General features: G+C 35.5%; 1 protein-coding gene across 3 annotated transcripts in view; it reads left to right on the top strand.

Moving 5' to 3' along the window:
- BRAF (B-Raf proto-oncogene, serine/threonine kinase) overlaps positions 1–18,325 on the top strand; it is a 159,476-nt gene that overhangs the window by 128,282 nt on the left and 12,869 nt on the right. For all 3 annotated transcript variants that reach the window (XM_029233176.1, XM_029233178.1, XM_029233177.1), the window contains exons 14-17: positions 3,655–3,701; positions 4,501–4,619; positions 8,433–8,564; positions 14,802–14,936. In XM_029233176.1, the coding sequence (XP_029089009.1) occupies positions 3,655–3,701; positions 4,501–4,619; positions 8,433–8,564; positions 14,802–14,936 (433 nt within the window). The remainder of the gene's footprint in view (positions 1–3,654; positions 3,702–4,500; positions 4,620–8,432; positions 8,565–14,801; positions 14,937–18,325) is intronic.

Genomic DNA, 18,325 nt, shown 5'->3' with positions numbered 1-18,325 from the left:
ATTGAATATAATTTTAACAGGAGTCAGTTGAGTAACTGTGGCTGCCATAATAGTAATGGCTGGTGCAATAAACATTTTTTCCTGCTGTAAGGAAGATGAAGATTAATTTGGGTTTTGTTTTTGTTTTTGTTCTGTTTTTCAAAATGTAAGTGAGATCATACAGTATTTGTCTTTCTCTGACTTATCTCACTTAGCATAATGCCCTCAAGATCCATCCATGTTGTCATAAATGGCAGGATTTCCTTCTTTTTTTATGGCTTATTCCTGTGTGTATGTATGTGTGTGTTACATTTTCTTTATCCATTCATGGACGCTTGGGTTGTTTCCACGTCTTGGTTGTTGTGAATAATGCTGCAGTGAACATGAGAGTGCAAATAACTCTTTGAGATCCTGATTTAAATTTTTTTGGATATATATATATACCCAAAAGTGGGATTGCTACATCATATGGTAATTCTGTTTCTAATTTTTTGAGGACCCTGCAGTCTGTTTTCCATAGCAGCTGCACCAATTTATATTCCCACCAACAGTGCATAAGTATTCCCTTTACTCCTCGCCAGCACTTGGTATTTCTTGTCTTTTTGATAATAGCCATTCTAACAGATATGAGGTGATATCTCATTGTGGTTTTGATTTGCATTTCCCTGGTGATTAGTGATGTTGAACACCTTTTCATGTATGTACCTGTTGGCCATTTGTATGTCTTCTTTGGGAAAATGTCTATTTTTAAAACTAGATTGGGTTTTTTGCTACTGAGTTGTATGAGTTCTTTATATTTTTTGGGTATCCCCTTATTGGATATATGATTTGCAAATACTTTCTCCCATTTGGTAGGTTGCCTTTTCACCTTGTTGGTGGTTTCCTGTGCTGTGCAGAAGCTTTTTTGTTCGGTGTAGTCCCACTTGTTTGTTTTTGCTTTTGTTGCCTTTACTTTTGGTGTCAGACGCAAACAACTTGTCATCAAGTCCAATGTCAAGGAGCTTACTGCCTATGTTTTCTTCTAGGAGTTTTATGGTTTCAGGTCTTACATTTAAGGGGAGGATGAAGATGAGAATCTCACTCTCGTTTGTGTTGATCAGATCAAATCTAGAGCATTGTATTTCCTTTCGGGGCATCATATTATGGTCTAAAAAGAATGTTGAAAAGCTGAATCTTGGATAAGACCTTGGAAGAAGCAGTGTAGAGAACAAATTTTACTGGATGATTTGCCAGCTTTAAGATTAAATTGAGTCTGTAAATGGACACTTTTTCTTTTACAAGGAAGGAGACTCCTAACAGAAACCTATCAAGAGAATGATATTCATTTAGTTTATAGCATGTTTTTTCTTTCCTGCTACTTTTATAAACTTATAAGGTTCTACTTAACATCTTCGAAAGGTAAGAAGGCGGTCCAGTTTAATTGTCCTATGTAATGGATAGACTTTTGCATCATCTGTAGCAAAGTCAGTTTATTCTTATTCCCTTCCTTACCCTCAACCAGTTGTGTGGTTTTTGGCATCTTCCACTGTAACTGGTTGGTGCTTAGGAAATAATGGTTTAGTGTCAGCCTATAATATAATTATTTAAGGTAGTAATTACTCTGGAATATTATGTAGGGATTGAGGTATGATACCTATCCCATTTTTCCAGCTGGGGAATTTAAGTCTCTTTTCTTTCCAACCTTCCATTATATAGACCTGGATTTCTGTTCTTTTGCTGCTTTTGTTATAGAAGTGTTACAGAAAGAGTTTATTAAATGAGATATAAGTTAGTAAAGCAATTTCTAAACAATAGGGGATTACACAAGAATAAAGTAGTGTTATTTCAAGTTGCAGCTATATGCAACTTTGGCCTATAATAGATTTATGCTGTTTATGGTTATATCACTAGCTCAGCCATCATATTTATATCTTGTTAATTACCTAGTACTTTCCTGGCCAGAAATTTTCTGTCTTCAGCCCTCTAGTTACATTTCTGTCTACCTTATTCTTGCTGTATTTCTTTGTATCAGATTTGTTGAGAGGATTGACACTATCCATCAAGAAATACCTTTATCTTCCCATCTTATAACTTCATCATGCCTCCGTATTCTCATGCATACCATCCATTTGTTGTTGTTATTGTTGTTTTTAATTTCAAAGGAGACAGAATGTCTTTTCAAAGACCAACACCTTATCTGTGCACTAAATACCAGACTGAAGCACTGAGCTCCACCGCCAGCACCATCACCTGTCCCCTTTTCTTTCTAATGAGGATAAGGTCTCCCCATCTTGGAACAGCTTTTGATTGAGACTCATTTTTCTCCATCTGTTTTTTACCTTTGTTTGCCACTGCAGAACTTTTTAAGCAAATGAGACCTATGACATCATGTTTTTTTTCAATGGAAGAGTGACAGTGTGATGTAGTATATCAAATGCTAGGCCTAAAAAATCATAACAGCAAGATAAGTTCAGATTGTGATAAATGCTGTGAAGGAAGTAAACAGTATCATGTAAGAGTAATGGAGGAGAAGGAGTTACTTGTATAAACAAGTAATTTTAAATGAAAATTTGGTCTGAGAAAAAATTTCGAGATCTTGATCTCTGGATTAGAAAATTTAATTGAAGGTTTAAAATTTAATTGAGAAAGCATAAATAATAAACTTAATTATTTGCAAATCTTTCATTTTTAACAGTGTTCATTACATAATTTTGATTATATCATTTGAATTTTAAGGTTTTACTTTAAGGCAAAATTTATTTTCTAACAGTCATTGTTAGATTTCAGAAGTCTCATATGTCTGTTCTTTCCAGTATTAAATGAAGAAAAATAACCTTGATTAGGACATTATATGCATCTTATTGTAGTTGATTCAACAGATATGTATTGAATACCTGCCACATGCCAGGCACTGTACTAGGCACTGGGGATAAACAGAAATAAACTAGACACAGCTCTTTCCCTCAATAAACTCAACTAAGACAGTTTTTAGGGGTATCAGATGATTTAAACTTCCCATTGACTTTGAAATAGATTCACTGTGTCCATTACATTAGAAAGTAAGCGCCTCACTAGTTTTAAGAAGGTCTTTTTAGAATATATAATTCTACTTTTAAAAATAGTTTTATCAAATGGAGATTACATTCCAAATAGAAAATGAACATAGGCAGGTGAAAAAAATACATGAATCAAACTGTTAAAATAATTACTACATAACTGAACAGGGGAAAGAAAGATCACTTGTGGTTGAGTCTTGGGGAAGCTTCACTTAGGAGTCATAATGTATGTTGAATCTTAAAGAATAAGTATGATTCAGTAGAGAATAGAATGAAAGCTAATTTGGTGTGAGAGGGGAGCATTGGTCACAGAGGTGGGATTAAATACCAAGGTGTACTTAAAGGACCTGGATAAATAGGCTTGACTGGAGTGGAAGGTTTGTATTGGTAAATAGTAAAAGATAAAGCAAAGTCTTTCAATAGAAAAGATTTTGGTTGTACCATAATAGTAATATGGTCCTAAAATCCTTAGTTCACTTGCAGTCTATTTTACTATTTCTTATTTAAAGGGGTTATGTACAGTTTGCAGTTGTATCATGATTCTAAATAAATCTTTATTTATACCCCTAAATGTGTTCTGTAGATACTGAGGCCAGAGTCTTTAGCTCTACTCAGGTTAAAATGATGTTTTGTTTTTCAGTTACTTACACGCCAAGTCAATCATCCACAGAGACCTCAAGAGTAATAGTATCCTTCTTGAATTTGTCTGCGAAGTTTGAAAACATCCTGACCTTTTCTCCTGCATTTTATCTTCACATTATGTAAAAACAGTTTTCATGCTAAGTTCAATAATACACTGTAAAGGGAATTAATAAATGGGTTTACACAAGAGTATAGTATACAAGGTACTACAACCTGCTTTTGGTTTTTGAACAATTGACCATTACCAAAAAACCTATCAAGTCATTATGATAGTAGGACTCTTTGCTTGCTTGTTTACGTTCTATAAGCACTACAAGATGCATAGTTTTGTAGCTATCTACTAGTTTCTTTCAGTGCTTTGACCTTGCTCAGTGGTAGTTGAGATGTAACTGAAGGCTCTACATTATATAACAATGAGGTGAGAAAAACGTAACATTTCTTCTTCCAAAAGCCCAAATTAAGATCCTGTCTGCCAGTTGCCTTCCTTCATTCCAGTGAAGAGCCTTTACAGCTTTCCCAGCAGTGCCAGAAAGATATTTGGGCCTCCATTACTAAAATCTAATGGGAAAGTTTCAATGTCTCCCATAAACTTAGGAAAACATCTCACCTCATCCTGCCACATTTCAAGCACCAAATATCTTAAAAGCAGGTCACAGAGTCCAAATAACACTATTTTTAAAACATATTTATTAACTTTAAAAGGAAATACGAAGTACTATACTTCTTTAAAGAATATCATAATATATAGAATTATAGAAATTAGATCTCTTACCTAAATTTTTCATAATGGTTGCTTTGATAGGAAAATGAGATCTGTTATTTTCCTTTACTTACTACACCTCAGATATTTTTCTTCATGAAGACCTCACAGTAAAAATAGGTGATTTTGGTCTAGCCACAGTGAAATCTCGATGGAGTGGGTCCCATCAATTTGAACAGTTGTCTGGATCCATTTTGTGGATGGTAAGAATTGAGGCTATTTCTCCATTAATTAAATTTTTGGACCCTGAGATGCTGTTGAGTTATTAGAAAGTCACTGAAGATTTCAACTATAGTATTTTCATAGTTCTCAGTATTCACAAAAACCAATGTTGATCTTACTTTATATATAAATAGATTTTAACTTTTTTCTTTATCTTTAAAAAGAATATTATGAAACCAGTTTCAGTATATTTCAAACAAAAAGTGTATTTTATAAACACTGTTTAAATTTTATTCAGATTGTCTCTTTAAAATATTTTGTGTTCAAAAAAAAAATATTTTGTGTTCAGAATGTTCTGTGCATCCGGTTTCAAAAAAAAAAGTATGCAATTTAAGCAGGTGTGATCTGCAGCCATTTTTAAGGTTTCAATAAAAGAATTACTCCCTTTAAGAGAGAGGCTGTTTCACAATCTTATTTAAGCCTAAATTGGAAAGTTACTTTCTTTAGACTAGAAAGAACCGTATAATTATGGGCAGCCAGGAAAGGAAAGACAAAAAGAAAAATGAAAGGTAGATTTTTAACACTGTCAGTTTTGTGGGCCCTGCATAGCTCTTTCTTTATTTATTTATTCATATTTCTGCTTTGCGGAAAATAAGAAAGAGAAGTTATGAGAGGAGGGAACTAACACTTCTGTGCAGTTACTTTCAGCAGCTGTGAAAAGGGCAGCATGGGATCATTTTCTTAAGCCAGCTGTTCTCAGAAGGGTCCTTAAGACCCTGTCAGAGGTCCCCAAGGTCGTCCTGTGTGAAACTAGATTTTTCTTCATATTCTTCAACACATCAGAGCAGATTGAATGCATAAGCAAATACGTGACTCTAGCTGGCTGCTGTTAAACCAGTCAAAAAGAATTGCAGGGACTTCCCTGGTGGTCCAGTGGTTAAGACTCCACGCTTCCACTGCAGGGGATACGGGATCAGTCCCTGGTCGGAGAACTAAGATCCCACATGCCGCGCAGCGTGGCAAAAAAAAAAAGAAAGAAAAAAAAAAGAATTGCAGTACTATTCTTCTCACTAAACTTTGTTTTTGAAAATACAGTTACTTTTCATTAAAAAAAATGGGTGATCTATGTTAACATCTAATGACTGTTTTGTTATCTAAATTAATAAATATTTTAACAGTTTCTCAGTTAAGTTTTAATATGATGAATATCCACAGGTATAATCCACATAAACAGAAGCTTCTTGGGGTTGTCCATAATTTTTAAGACTGAAAAAGAGTCCTGAGACCAAAAAGTTTGAGAACATCTGCTCCAAGCTGAATACAGGGTGTCCCAAAACTCTTAGTGCAGTTTTAAGCTTTAAATAACTGAATCTGCAGTAAGACTTTGGGACACCCTGCTGGAAATAGAAAAGCTGCAAGGGCTTTCAAAGCTACATTGGCCTAAATTCCCTGAACTTATCTGTAGCAGTTCCATAAAGAGAATTCCAAGGTAGGATTCTGAATTAGTCAAGATACGCCTAGGGTTAAATTTGGCCATGATTTCTTGTAATAATAACTGGCATTAGAGTGGCAAGGTGGGAAGGGGGCGGCATTGGACTAGGAGTCAGAAGGTCTGTACTCTCGTGCTCTGTTTGACTCTTAACTTGCACGTTCCTTGACCTCCTCCAAGTCTCTCCATCTTTAACATTGGGTTGAACTAGTGGATTTTGAATGCATTTTCTCAGGTTTAGTAATTAGAGTTAGCTATATTTTTTTCTTCAATATATGTTTGTTTTAATAAATAATTATAAACAAGAAGCTAATTAATAATTGTAATCTGGATCTCAGATACCTTTAAGGCATATACCTTGTAACAAAGATAACAGTGTATCCTAAGGGGGAGAGAAATTGCAAAACCTACAATTATAAAGAAACAATTGTTACATGTTTTAAAGGTGTGTTTATTTTATTTAACTGGTGCGGGGAAAGTTAGGCTCAGTCAAGTCTCCAGATTTGTCCTTTTCCAAAAACCTTAGTTTATACAGTTTATAGACTACTATTATACATGAAGGTTTGTATTTTCTTTTAATTTCTTTTTTGTTGATACCTGGGTAGATGGGTTCATCCTTTATTCCATCAAGCTGCGTTTTAAGACAAGAGATTAGTCAGTAGTACACTTAATTGTTGAGTAAAATCCTTTTGGGTTGATATTGCCTTCAGAAACAAATATGGTATTTCCATAGACTAGGAGAGAAGAGTTTGTTCAGAACCAAAGGTTATGTAATTCTCTGAATTATTTACAATAGTATTCTCAACCTTGCTTTATTTATATCTTAAAGAAGAAAGAAACTTCTGTGAAAATTTTTACAAATTACTAAATTAATTGAAGATAAATCATGCGTTTCTTATAAATAGATCCCATATGACCTTTCATCAAACCATCTACCAACAACAGTGAGGTAAAACTAAATTTTAAAAGGGTAGTTCTTACACTGTCCCTCACAGAAATTGTGTTCTGGCTTTGAAAATTATGTCTGTATCATAACCAGCCTCTTATATTCTGGCTTGTTCATTACATCACAGTTGTATGTGGTTTATTTTGCGCTGTACTACCAAGAGCAGTTATCAATAAAATATATGACAAAAGCAAATAGATAAAACCTTCTTCACTGCATGCCCTCCCCCCAATCCTTTACTCTCATCTGGATCTCCCACACATCTTTCATCAGTGGTTCTCAACCTTGGTTGGACATTAAAGTCATCTGGGGAACTATAAAAACTCACAATTGGAACTGTTCCCATCCCCAGACTCTGATGGTATATTATTGGGCTAGAATGTAGTCTGGATGTTGAGAGGTTAAAGGCTGCACAGGTGAGTCTGTTTTGCAGGTGAGGCTGGATGCTCTTACTGCCTGCCTTGAGAGATAGCCTGACCTGCCTTACCCTGACCAATAACCAAGAATCCTGTCCCAGGTCTTTCATTTTTGCAGTTAGTCCTGGTTTTGGTATCAAGTTAATGTTTTCACAGAGTTTTTTTAATACCCTGCAGTTTCTCTAATTTCTTCCAAATGAAACAATACAGAAGATGCAAGGTGAAAGAACTCCTTTAAGCTAAGATTTAATCAACCGTTTATTGTATTTCATGTAAACAGCTAATAAGAAATCTAGCTGTAGAATACAGTGACTGAAATGTGTAAAAATGTAACAAATATGATTAGATCTGTATCTTTGCCCAAGAAGCAGCAGCCAAAAGATTCTTTATACCATCTTCTACTAAATCTGCCTACTGTCTATTGCTTTTGTTAATAAAGCATCCATAACATATTTATACTGCTTTTGGAGGCAAGAAAGGAGTTTGAGTTTATCAGTCTTGAAATTTTACCTTTATTGTCTAAGGTGCCCTGAGATAAGGAGAATCATTTGTACCAATGGGAAAACTTAAATTCTAAGGTGATTACCATAGTGGTTGTGCTACTTCCAAACATCTCATAACAACAGGTCTAGTATTTCTTTCCTGAATCAGGAATGGAAGGTAGGAACTCACTCTTGATAGGGTAAGTCATGGGAAAAATTCAAATGGCAGTGATGGTATTTTGTACAGAAAGAGGGCAGCTGATAAAATTATAAAATCTTAGTAATGTATATAGAATCTCAGCTAGTACTGCCTCTCTCAGAGTTTACAGAGCATTTTTTTAAATTTATCTTTCATAATCAGTTTTATTTCTTTGGCCATAAGTAAGAGAATTGATTACATATTACATGGGTTATTTAATGATAAAAACATTGTTCTGGGAATTATAATAGTTTGGTTTTCAGTCTTTATTCAGTTGATGTGAAGAATAAATAAGAATATTTTTCTTTTTATGTTCTACCAGGCACCAGAAGTAATCAGAATGCAAGATAAAAACCCATATAGCTTTCAGTCAGATGTATATGCATTTGGGATTGTTCTGTATGAATTGATGACCGGGCAGTTACCTTATTCAAACATCAACAACAGGGACCAGGTAAATATTTACCATCTCTTGAGGTTCATTTTACTGTTTGTAGAAAGGCTCCAATTCATTGTAGAAAAGAGGTATTGGCTCCTGGGTAAGCATGAAAGATAGATCTCTTGATATTTGTCACCAGTTTTAGAACCTTTTGGCAGTTCTGTTGGCAGTAATAGCAGCATGTAAGGCCTTTCCTGGAAATACCATGCTTAAGTCTTGTAGTGGAGTGAAACTCCTGATCTTCTGACTAGAAACTAGAGATGTAATAATGATTATACCTCATGCCTCTTGACCATGGCACAGTTAGAAGAATGAGCTCTGCTGCTACAGCATCTGGGCTTATCCCTTTTACTCTATCACAGATTGTGCTATCTGAGCCAGGCCCTCAGCTCTGAACTTATTTATATCAAATCCTTTTAAAATTATTAAGATTTCCCCATACTTCTTAAATTTTTAAAACTAGGTAAATGAAAGGACTGTTACATCATGCTTTCATTTTTCTGTGGTGAGAATTCAAGTAGGAGGGAATTTTTTACTTCTCTCTTCCTAAAAGTTCCTGTTCTCTGTTCCTTACCTTCCAAAGTATCAACATAGCCTCGTGCAGCTCTTTGCCTTTGCGATCCCAACCATATTAAATTCACCTAGTCTTTTAATACTGGCCAAGAAAAATGAATTGTCTATACTGAAATTACCTCATATACCTCAACATTTTAAAAGTGCGTGTGTGTGTGTGTGTGTGTGTGTGTAGAGAGAGAGATTGCCGCAATTACAGTTAATATATTAGAAAACAATAGTTGACCATATAAACTGTGATTAAATAATATTTATACATTATACTGTGATGCACATGTGAATCACCTGGATAATTTGTTTAAAAAATGGAGATGCTGGAGTAGATTCTGATTCAGTGGGGTGGGTCCAAGCATCTGCATTTTTAATAGTTTGCTAGTTGCTGCTGATACATATACCGAAGTTGAGAATCACCAGTGTAAGGAATCTTCAAAAGCGGGAGTGTTTTATGTGTTTGATCATAACCTCCCAACCTAATGAAATGATAATTTTTAATGTATAAATATATTACTTCATTTAGTAGTGTTTTGGTCAACAGTTCAACTCTCAGTCTTTTTGGTGATACTAAAGCTTTCTGAAGATACTGAGTAGCTTTCTCACTAAGAACTTACAACTATCATGTGATATCAGAGAAGTAATCTAAGTTGTCATATACTTTGCATATGCTTATTGAATCACCATATGGCCCTTACCCAACAGTGGTCTTGATTCTCTGTTTTGAGAATTTTAAAAATGACTGCCTTTCTACGTAAGTCAGCATAAAACTAATTTTTTAAATTGCTGTTTGGTCTTTCTAACTACTTTCATAGCTTTAGAATGTTGGGTTATAGCTTTAAGTGTTAAAAAGGAATCTATGACCTGGCTTCTGATGATCTGATCTTTTAAGCCTCCATGAAACTTCGATTCAGGACGGACCAAGATAGTAGCTAAAGAACATAAAAACATTGAAACATTGCACTTAGTGTACTTGTGACAGATCCTAGATCACTGAGATGATTGATTTGACGATGGCAGTGTGAAGAGCAAGATTGTCTCTAATTTAGCAGCTTCACGTGCTCTGCCTTTTACAGTCTTATTAACTCAACCATACAGCATAATACCCCATGCCGTGTTTAATTTTCCTATGCATTCTGTTCTTCTAGAGGAATTACGAGGGAATTTTAGTTTAGTTTTAATTGATTTATCATAGAGACTACAAATAATAAAAATTTATGAACCTAAGATCTGGATGAAATCCATTTGTCAGTAAATATGTTTATTTTAATGAAATAATAAAGTTATATTATGGAAATAAGTAGTAGTGTCTCCAAAATATGGAAAAAGCATCCCAGAGTTCTGCACTCATCCACTTCTTGGCATTTTAGGTGCTTTGTCCTCCATGGGAGTATAATAAATGATGTGGCAAGGGCTTACTCTCCATGAGAGAAGTAAGCGAGTGACCAACAGAAGGGTAAGGCCTTTACTAGTTAATTCTTTCTGGGAGTATAGTTAGAGCCTTCTGGAATATGCCAGTGTGAAACCAAGTATTTGATGAAGAAAAAGGATATGAAAGAATTATATACTTTTCCCATCATCCCCATTCTACTTCATTACCTTCTAGTCTGCTTTCTTCAAGTGGCGCTTTCCATGGAACTCCCTCTTTTGAATCAGTAACTCTAGTCATCCTCAGTGAAGTAACCCCCAGGTACTGTTCCATCCATCTCCTTGATTTGATTTTTCTTTCTCTCATACTTTGATCTCCATGGCTCTCAGATTGGACTTCTATTTGAAAATCTAGGAATATTCTTTTTTTTCCATGGGAGATGGGACAGCTGCTTCATTACCATATAATATGGTAATGACCCATGCCCCTACACTCTCACCCCCCCATAGTCTGAGGTGGCAGGTTTTGCCTGTAAATTCAAGGCAGGACTCTGGTAAAGCAGTGTGATGTAATGGCAGACCTTGGACTCATGACCTGCATGACCTGGCCACTGTACTTCTCTAGGTATCTTTTTTTTTTCTTCAATTATTAAAAATAAGAGAATGAACTAAAGAATTCCTTAACAGTTACAAAGATTGAGTTCTTTCCTAAAACAGGTTTCTTAGCTCCTTGAGGGATGACCATCCCCATGTTACTTTGCAGAGTAGCATACCTTTTTACTTCACTTACCCTAGTGCCGAAAGTCTGAGAAATTGCTTTGTCATTTTTTCCCCCTCTTTATCATTCTGTTTTGCTCTCTTTCAGTGCAGCTTCTTTACTAAATTGGGATTAATAATGTGCTCAGTTAAGCTAGGTATATTGGCTTTTTTTTTAATTGGAGCAGACGTGCTGTGTCATCTTAGAAGAAAATAGCATAACATTTATTATTTCACGTGAATTCCAGTTATCATTGCTATAGCAAACCACCTAAAACATAGTGGCTTAGACAAATTGTAAATCTGCAATTTGAGCTTCTCTCAGTGTGGAAGGTTTATCTCTATTTCATATGGTATTATTGGCTGTGGTAGATTCACTGGGTGTTAAAGGATCTACTTCCAAAATGGCTTGATCACATACCTGAGAAGGTATGTGACCAGTTAGCCGTCAGCTGGAAGCTTAGTATTGGCCGAGGGCCAGGGGCCTCAGTTCTTCTCGACATGGGTCTTTCTGTGACGACTTTTTCACAGGAACCTTGGACTTTCTCACAGTATGGTGGCTGGGTTCTAAGCACAAGATCTCAAGGAGACAGAAAATGATAATAAGTACCAGTGTCTTACCAACATGCAAATTATTTTATTTTAATAAAAAATTTTGATATCTGCTGTATGCAAAAGCTGTGAGATATAGAAGGATGCAAAGGTGAATAAAACACAGGCTGTGCTCTCAGTTCTGTTGAGGCAGTGCAGGGGGTGATGTTGAGGATGAGCAGACCTGTGCTCCAATAACACAGAGGAGTGAATGAAGGGGTAGGGATACCAGGAGTGCGGCTGTAGATGGAGAATGAAAATAACCAGTCCCAGAATTTCAAACTGAGCTATTGATTTTGTAGTTAAGTGCCACTTGAATTTTCTATCCATGAATTACATCCAGGAAAGACCTTTCCTTTAAGCTTAAATAGTTGCAAAGAATGTAATTTCCAGTGTATTATATTGACATTTCAAAAAAAAAAAAGCATTATATCATTCTTTTAAATGTACCAAATAAAATCTAAACATCATACTGATTTGATTCTTACCATCATCACTTGTTTAAAAAATAAAAAACCTCGGGCTTCCCTGGTGGCGCAGTGGTTGGGAGTCCGCCTGCCGATGCAGGGGACGCGGGTTCGTGCCCCTGTCTGGGAGGATCATGCGTGCCGCGGAGTGGCTGGGCCCGTGAGCCATGGCCGCTGAGCCTGCACGTCCGGAGCCTGTGCTCCGTGGCGGAAGAGGCCGCGGCAGTGGGAGGCCCGCGTACCGCAAAATAAATAAAAATAAAAAACCTCTTCATTAGTTTTTGGAATTTTACATGGCTCTTTTTTTGTCTCTAAATTATTTGTATCCTACTTCCTCCACAGAATTTTTTCCCTAATGTAACATATTTGTGTGCTCTAAACCCTTTTATTGCTCATTCAAATTATATCTCTGCAACAAAAAAATGTGCTTAAATTTAGAACTAAAAAAATTTTTCCCAGTGACTTTAGGCTGTTAACTTTTTTAATTCCAAATTATGCTATTAATAATTATTAAATATATAACTGATGAAAATAACATGAGTTTTGATATAAAGAAACAGGTAAAATTTTATTGGAAATGTGTTTCTTAATGAGCAGCATGGGGCTTTTGTTTTCTCTTCAGTCATTTATTTGTGAAAAATATGGCCTTTGCTAGAATAAGCTGGGACTTAGCGACCGTCCTTCTAGTTTTATTTTTAAAGAAGTAAGTGCTGAGGAATATTGTTCAAATAAATAAGAATATGGGAAAGTCAGGAGTTTTGTTATAACCACCTTCAGGTTCAGTAATTCATTAAGTCTTATAGAACTCACTGCAAGTTGTTAATACTCACGTTATGGTTTATTAAAGCAAAAGGATACAGATTAAAATCAGCCAAGGAAAGAGGCACATAGGGCAGAATTCAGGAGAGTTTCACATATGGAACTTCCAGTTGTCCTCTTCCCGTGGAATTGTGGCCAGCACTCAGTTCTCCTGGCAGTCATGCGTGACAATGTGCAGGAAGTGTTGCCAACCAGGGAAATTCACTGGAGCCTTGGGATATTGTTGGGCCTCAGTCACGTAGATAACAATTGACCACCTCTGTTGTTGACCTTAGTTTTTAGCCTCTACAGAGGTCAAGCTAATACTATATAACTTAAAGCCCCCTCTGTAGAATCACATTGATAGCACAGACTATCTGATGTGACCTTAGACTCCCAGTAAACAAAGGCACTCTGAACAGGCAGGACATTCCAAGGGCTTAGGGATTACCTCCCAGGAGCCAAAGGCAAAGGCCAGCCCTCTCTTTGGGCAAGATTAGTTCTTTACCATAACCATATCATTGCTTATTTGAACTCATTTCTATAGCATACCAAAAATTATATAATAACTTGTCATTTAAAATTATTTTAACAATCAGCTGACAATTCAGTTAATTTTGCTGAAAGCAAAGAATTGGAAACCAACTGTCTTGCAAAGGGATTTGCTGCCCATTCATTAGAGTCCAGTTAGACCAATATTTGGAAGCGTCCCTTTGGTACCCTCAGCAGTGTTACACCCTGACGCAGTGTGCACGGTAGTTAAATTCCATATAGGTAAAAGGTGTGCCTTTTGTGAAGTGGGAGAAGGGCAGTTGTGACAGAGGAGATGGAAAGGAGGTTAAACTTTACACCTTCACTTTAGTGGTGCTTGGGCAAATCATCTTATAGTTAAATAAGGGTTATTACAGCACCAAACAAGAAATAACATAAAATAGCATATCAGACTTGACTGTTCCTAAAATTTATCAGTTCTACCCTGTAACCTGGGATCTCTGACTGGCTCTCTCCACCTTAGCCTCTAGTCTGTCCCTATTGAACCTATTCCCTGTAAGATCAAAACCCCTCTCTCTTCCGTGACACCTAAGACTGCTAACATCTGTCTCTGCCCACTTTCAAAAGAACCACAAGTCAGAAAACTAGAAACGTAAGAAATCAGAAAAATTATAAATCTCTGTACCCAGTGAAGACAAGGCTTTTTACTTTACTAAACATAAGATTTTAGTTCCCAGTAGCTTTACCTTCCCTCTGGAGGAGGCTCTGGTTCTCAGACTTATATAACTAAATGCCCCATTAGAGTTTCCTCAACAAAAGAATTTAAAATTCAGATGCCAAAACAACTGTTAAAAAGGTTAACTATTTTGGTTGAGTAGAAGAGGCCCGATCTGTGTTTCAGAATGATTACTATCAGTGGGAAAATGGATTGGATAAGGAGAGACTGGAAGCATGCGTAGCAGTTAGGAGACCTTTGCAGTAGTCCAGGGGTCATGAAGATTTCACCTTGCAGCACATTAAGTATTGATTCCCCACAGTCTCTGGTATATAGGAATCAGAATACTAGTAGCATTGTGTTTTTTAACTTTCTATTGAAGTGTAACGTACATACAGGAAAGTACATGTCATAAGTGCACAGCTTGTTGAATTTTCAATGTTTATATATTTTTCAACTTATTTACAAGGTTATATGATTTGCCTTTTTTTTCCTCCCCAGATAATTTTTATGGTGGGACGAGGATATCTATCTCCAGATCTCAGTAAGGTACGGAGTAACTGTCCAAAAGCCATGAAGAGATTAATGGCAGAGTGCCTAAAAAAGAAAAGAGATGAGAGACCACTCTTTCCCCAAGTAAGAAAAAGCTTTATGTTACCTAGAAGGACAGACTAATATTCTGATGCAGATTTTTAAGCACTTTTTAGAGCACAGTTTGTATTTTACGGATTTGGATTCCATGTGATTATGTGCAGACTCCAGATAAGTAAACACATAAAGGTGATTTTATAAAGGTTGAACAGTGGTACACCTAAAAACTTAGCATCCCAATACAAAATATTCAGAAAGATTTTGCTTTTGTCTAGCAGTTCTCAAACTTTTTGGTCTCAGAACTGTTTTCTACACTTAAAAATTATTGAAGAACCCCAAAGACCTCCTGTTTGTGTAAGTAGTAATTCCCATTTTAGAAATTAATACTTCTTTTAATATTTATTTATAAATTTATTTAAACATAATAAAACCATTACATGTTAAATAATGTTTTATGAAAAATAATTATATTTTCCCAAACAAAAAATATTTAGAAAAAAGTGGCATTGTTTTAGACTTTTCGCAAATCTCTGCAAAAAGAAGATAGCTGGATTCTCTGCTTTGCATTCATTATGTTGCAATATCTTACATTATATAGCCTCTGAAAACTCCACTTACACTTGTAAAATAATGAAAGTAAAAAAGGCAAATAATATCTTAGTGCTAGTATAAAAATAGTTTTTCTACAGACTACAGTTTGTGCACTGCTACTTTTATTCTTCTTGATGGTAAAATTAAACAGGTTGCAAGCATCCCTTTAATGTTAGGTTTTTTTGAGGGGCATTTTTACCTGGGACAAAAAGAGAAGGCAACTGTTGGCACTGTCTGCCGTTCTCTGATTCTTGGAAACTTTCCATTGTTTTTTATCTTTTCAAGTTGGAAGGCTAAAGCCCTCAATTTAATAATCTTTCATAAGCCTCATGAACTGGAACTAAGTACCTGAACAGTCTTAGAAAGTTTAGCTGTAGTAGATATTGTAATATAAATTCCGTGTTTTATAATGCCTAGAAAATCACGATAGCGCTGTATAAATCTGTCCCGATGAGTCAGTACAGTTTTCAGGTGGGAAGTGCTGACTCCCGTAACTCAGCTACCATGTGGCCCTTTGTGAATGCTATCAGTCCTAGCTCAGTTTCTTAGAAGTCAGTGTTATAGGAATGTGTGAATCTTTTATCCCTATCTAAAGAATTAAAGATAGAATTTTTGCTTTTAACAAGTCTCTCAGGGGCTTGTCCCAGAACAGGGAGGGGAGGCTGAATGGCTGCATGGGTAGTTATATGTTTTACATATTGGAATTCTACGTTACTATTCCTTTGAGGAAGAGTTGGGTTTTTTTAAACCCGGAAAACCACTGGTTTAAGACCATCAAAGTAAACAACCGGTATTGTTGGCCATTGTGAGCAGGACTCTGCACCCTGTTCTCTTTTCACATCCCAGGTGCTAGGGTTTCCTATTTAACGTGGTTGATGTACATTAATAATGCAGATTATATCCTTAGGCTCACTTTTCAAATGGTATTAAAAGGGACAAAATGGTCATATTTCTTAATATAAGTAATATTTTATTCTTTTCATGGTATCAGAAAATGAAATACATATATGAGTATTCCAGATTATTAAAAGCTGCCCCTTTTAAGTATTATTTTTAAATTTTCATTACAGGATGTCTCTTCACACCATACACAAACATAAATTTCAGATGGCTAAAGGTTTATATGTAAAAAACAAAACTATAAAATAACAAATCATTTTTATAACCTTAAGGTAGGAAAGGCTCTCCTAAGCAAGAGGCAGAATCCAGAAGTTATAAAGGAAAAGGTTAGCAGGTATGACTACATTAAACATTTTAAAATTTCTATATAGTAAAAATAATATTGAAAGAAGAACACTGAGAAAAATAATTGTAGCATGTATAATAAAGAGTGTTTATGCTATACAGAGGACTCCTACAAATCCATAAGTAAAAGGTAATCGAAGGAAAATCAACAAAGAATATGCACTGGTGATTCACAGAAGAAGTACAAATGCGGAATGAACTTAAGCACAGGATGTTAGGAATAATAGCATCAGTGATAATCAGTAAAATGCAGAGTCACAATTGTGAAATACATTTTGATTTTGTCTCTGAGATTGACAGTATCCAGCATTGGGTACAATGTTGGGAAGTAAGGAAGGAATGTTGGTAAGAATGTAAATTGTTTGACCTTTTTTGAAAGGACTTGGTAGACTCCATAAACTTAAAATACATATACCTTTTGCTCTGGTAATTCCACTCCTGAAAATCTATGCTATATGCTACAGAATCTGCCCCCACAGGTATCCAGATAGAGACTGTTAACTGTAACTGGAAAAATTAAAGACATAAAGATCAAGGTATCTCTCTGTAGATGGCTTGGATGTCAGTGAGGGAAAAAGAAAGCAATGCAGAAAAATGTGTACTGTGATACCACTTTAAATGGTGGTGAGGGAGGGGATGGGCTCTGTTTTCATATGTGCATGTTTATGCATAGGAAAGGTCCAGAAGAAAGTATAGACTCTTTAACAGTGGTTACCCCTGGAAGGTAGCATTCATACTTTCCTGTATTATTTGAATTTTTATTTGTGTGTTATGCTTATAATTTTAAAAATTTTGTAACATTGCTTCTTTGCCTTCTTATACTAATCATTCTACAGATTACAGTTTAACTTCAAAAAAATTTTTGGTAGCTGAGAAAAACAGTAGTAGTATATAATGTGTATAATACTACTAAATAGTATATAATCATAGTAGTAGTAATAATGGCTGCTAAAGTTTTATTGAGTACTTACTATATGCCAGGCATTGTGCCAAGCCTTTTATATGTATGTTTCATGCATTATCATACTGTATGCCTTCAAGAGTCATAACCTGTTTCTTTGTACCTTAAAAATGTGCTGTGTTTTCTACATTTTGTGCATTGGTGTCTACTTGTAGAGTTTTCCTATCTTTTCTTTCACTTATGGGTATTCATCTGTCACGTCTCAGTCCTGTGGCGCTGGCATTCTGGGTCATTGGGGCCCTGTTTTTAATTATGTGTGTGTAAGACATTTCCCCTTACTAAATTTCTTTAAAGAATAAGTTGCTCTAATGGTTCTGTTTATGAAGTTATATAGTGCTTTCGTTATTTATGCTCCATCTTCTTCCCAAAAGGGACTTGTGGTCTGTGAGAAAGAGGTATATAATTGATTTAAATTTTTTTTTTATTTACTGTTTCAAGGCTGGCAAATGATCTAAAATTATAAAATGTAAAGAAAAGCTAACTATGGGTTACTTTTCCCATTCAGTTTATAGAGAGTAAAGCTGTAATAGTTTGGTAATTTTCTCTTCTTTTTAAGGAAAAGTATCAGTTTCTTTAGTATTTTCCAGGCATTTGAGATAATAGTGAAAACAATGTATTATAAGATTTCATATGCTTT

This window comes from Monodon monoceros, unplaced genomic scaffold (genome assembly GCF_005190385.1).
Source record: "Monodon monoceros isolate NGI ecotype Baffin Bay Population unplaced genomic scaffold, NGI_Narwhal_1 Super_Scaffold_2, whole genome shotgun sequence".
NCBI classification, from domain to species: Eukaryota; Metazoa; Chordata; class Mammalia; order Artiodactyla; family Monodontidae; genus Monodon; species Monodon monoceros.
The sequence above is the reverse complement of the archived record's forward strand: the minus strand, read 5'-3'. Positions and strand labels throughout refer to the sequence as shown.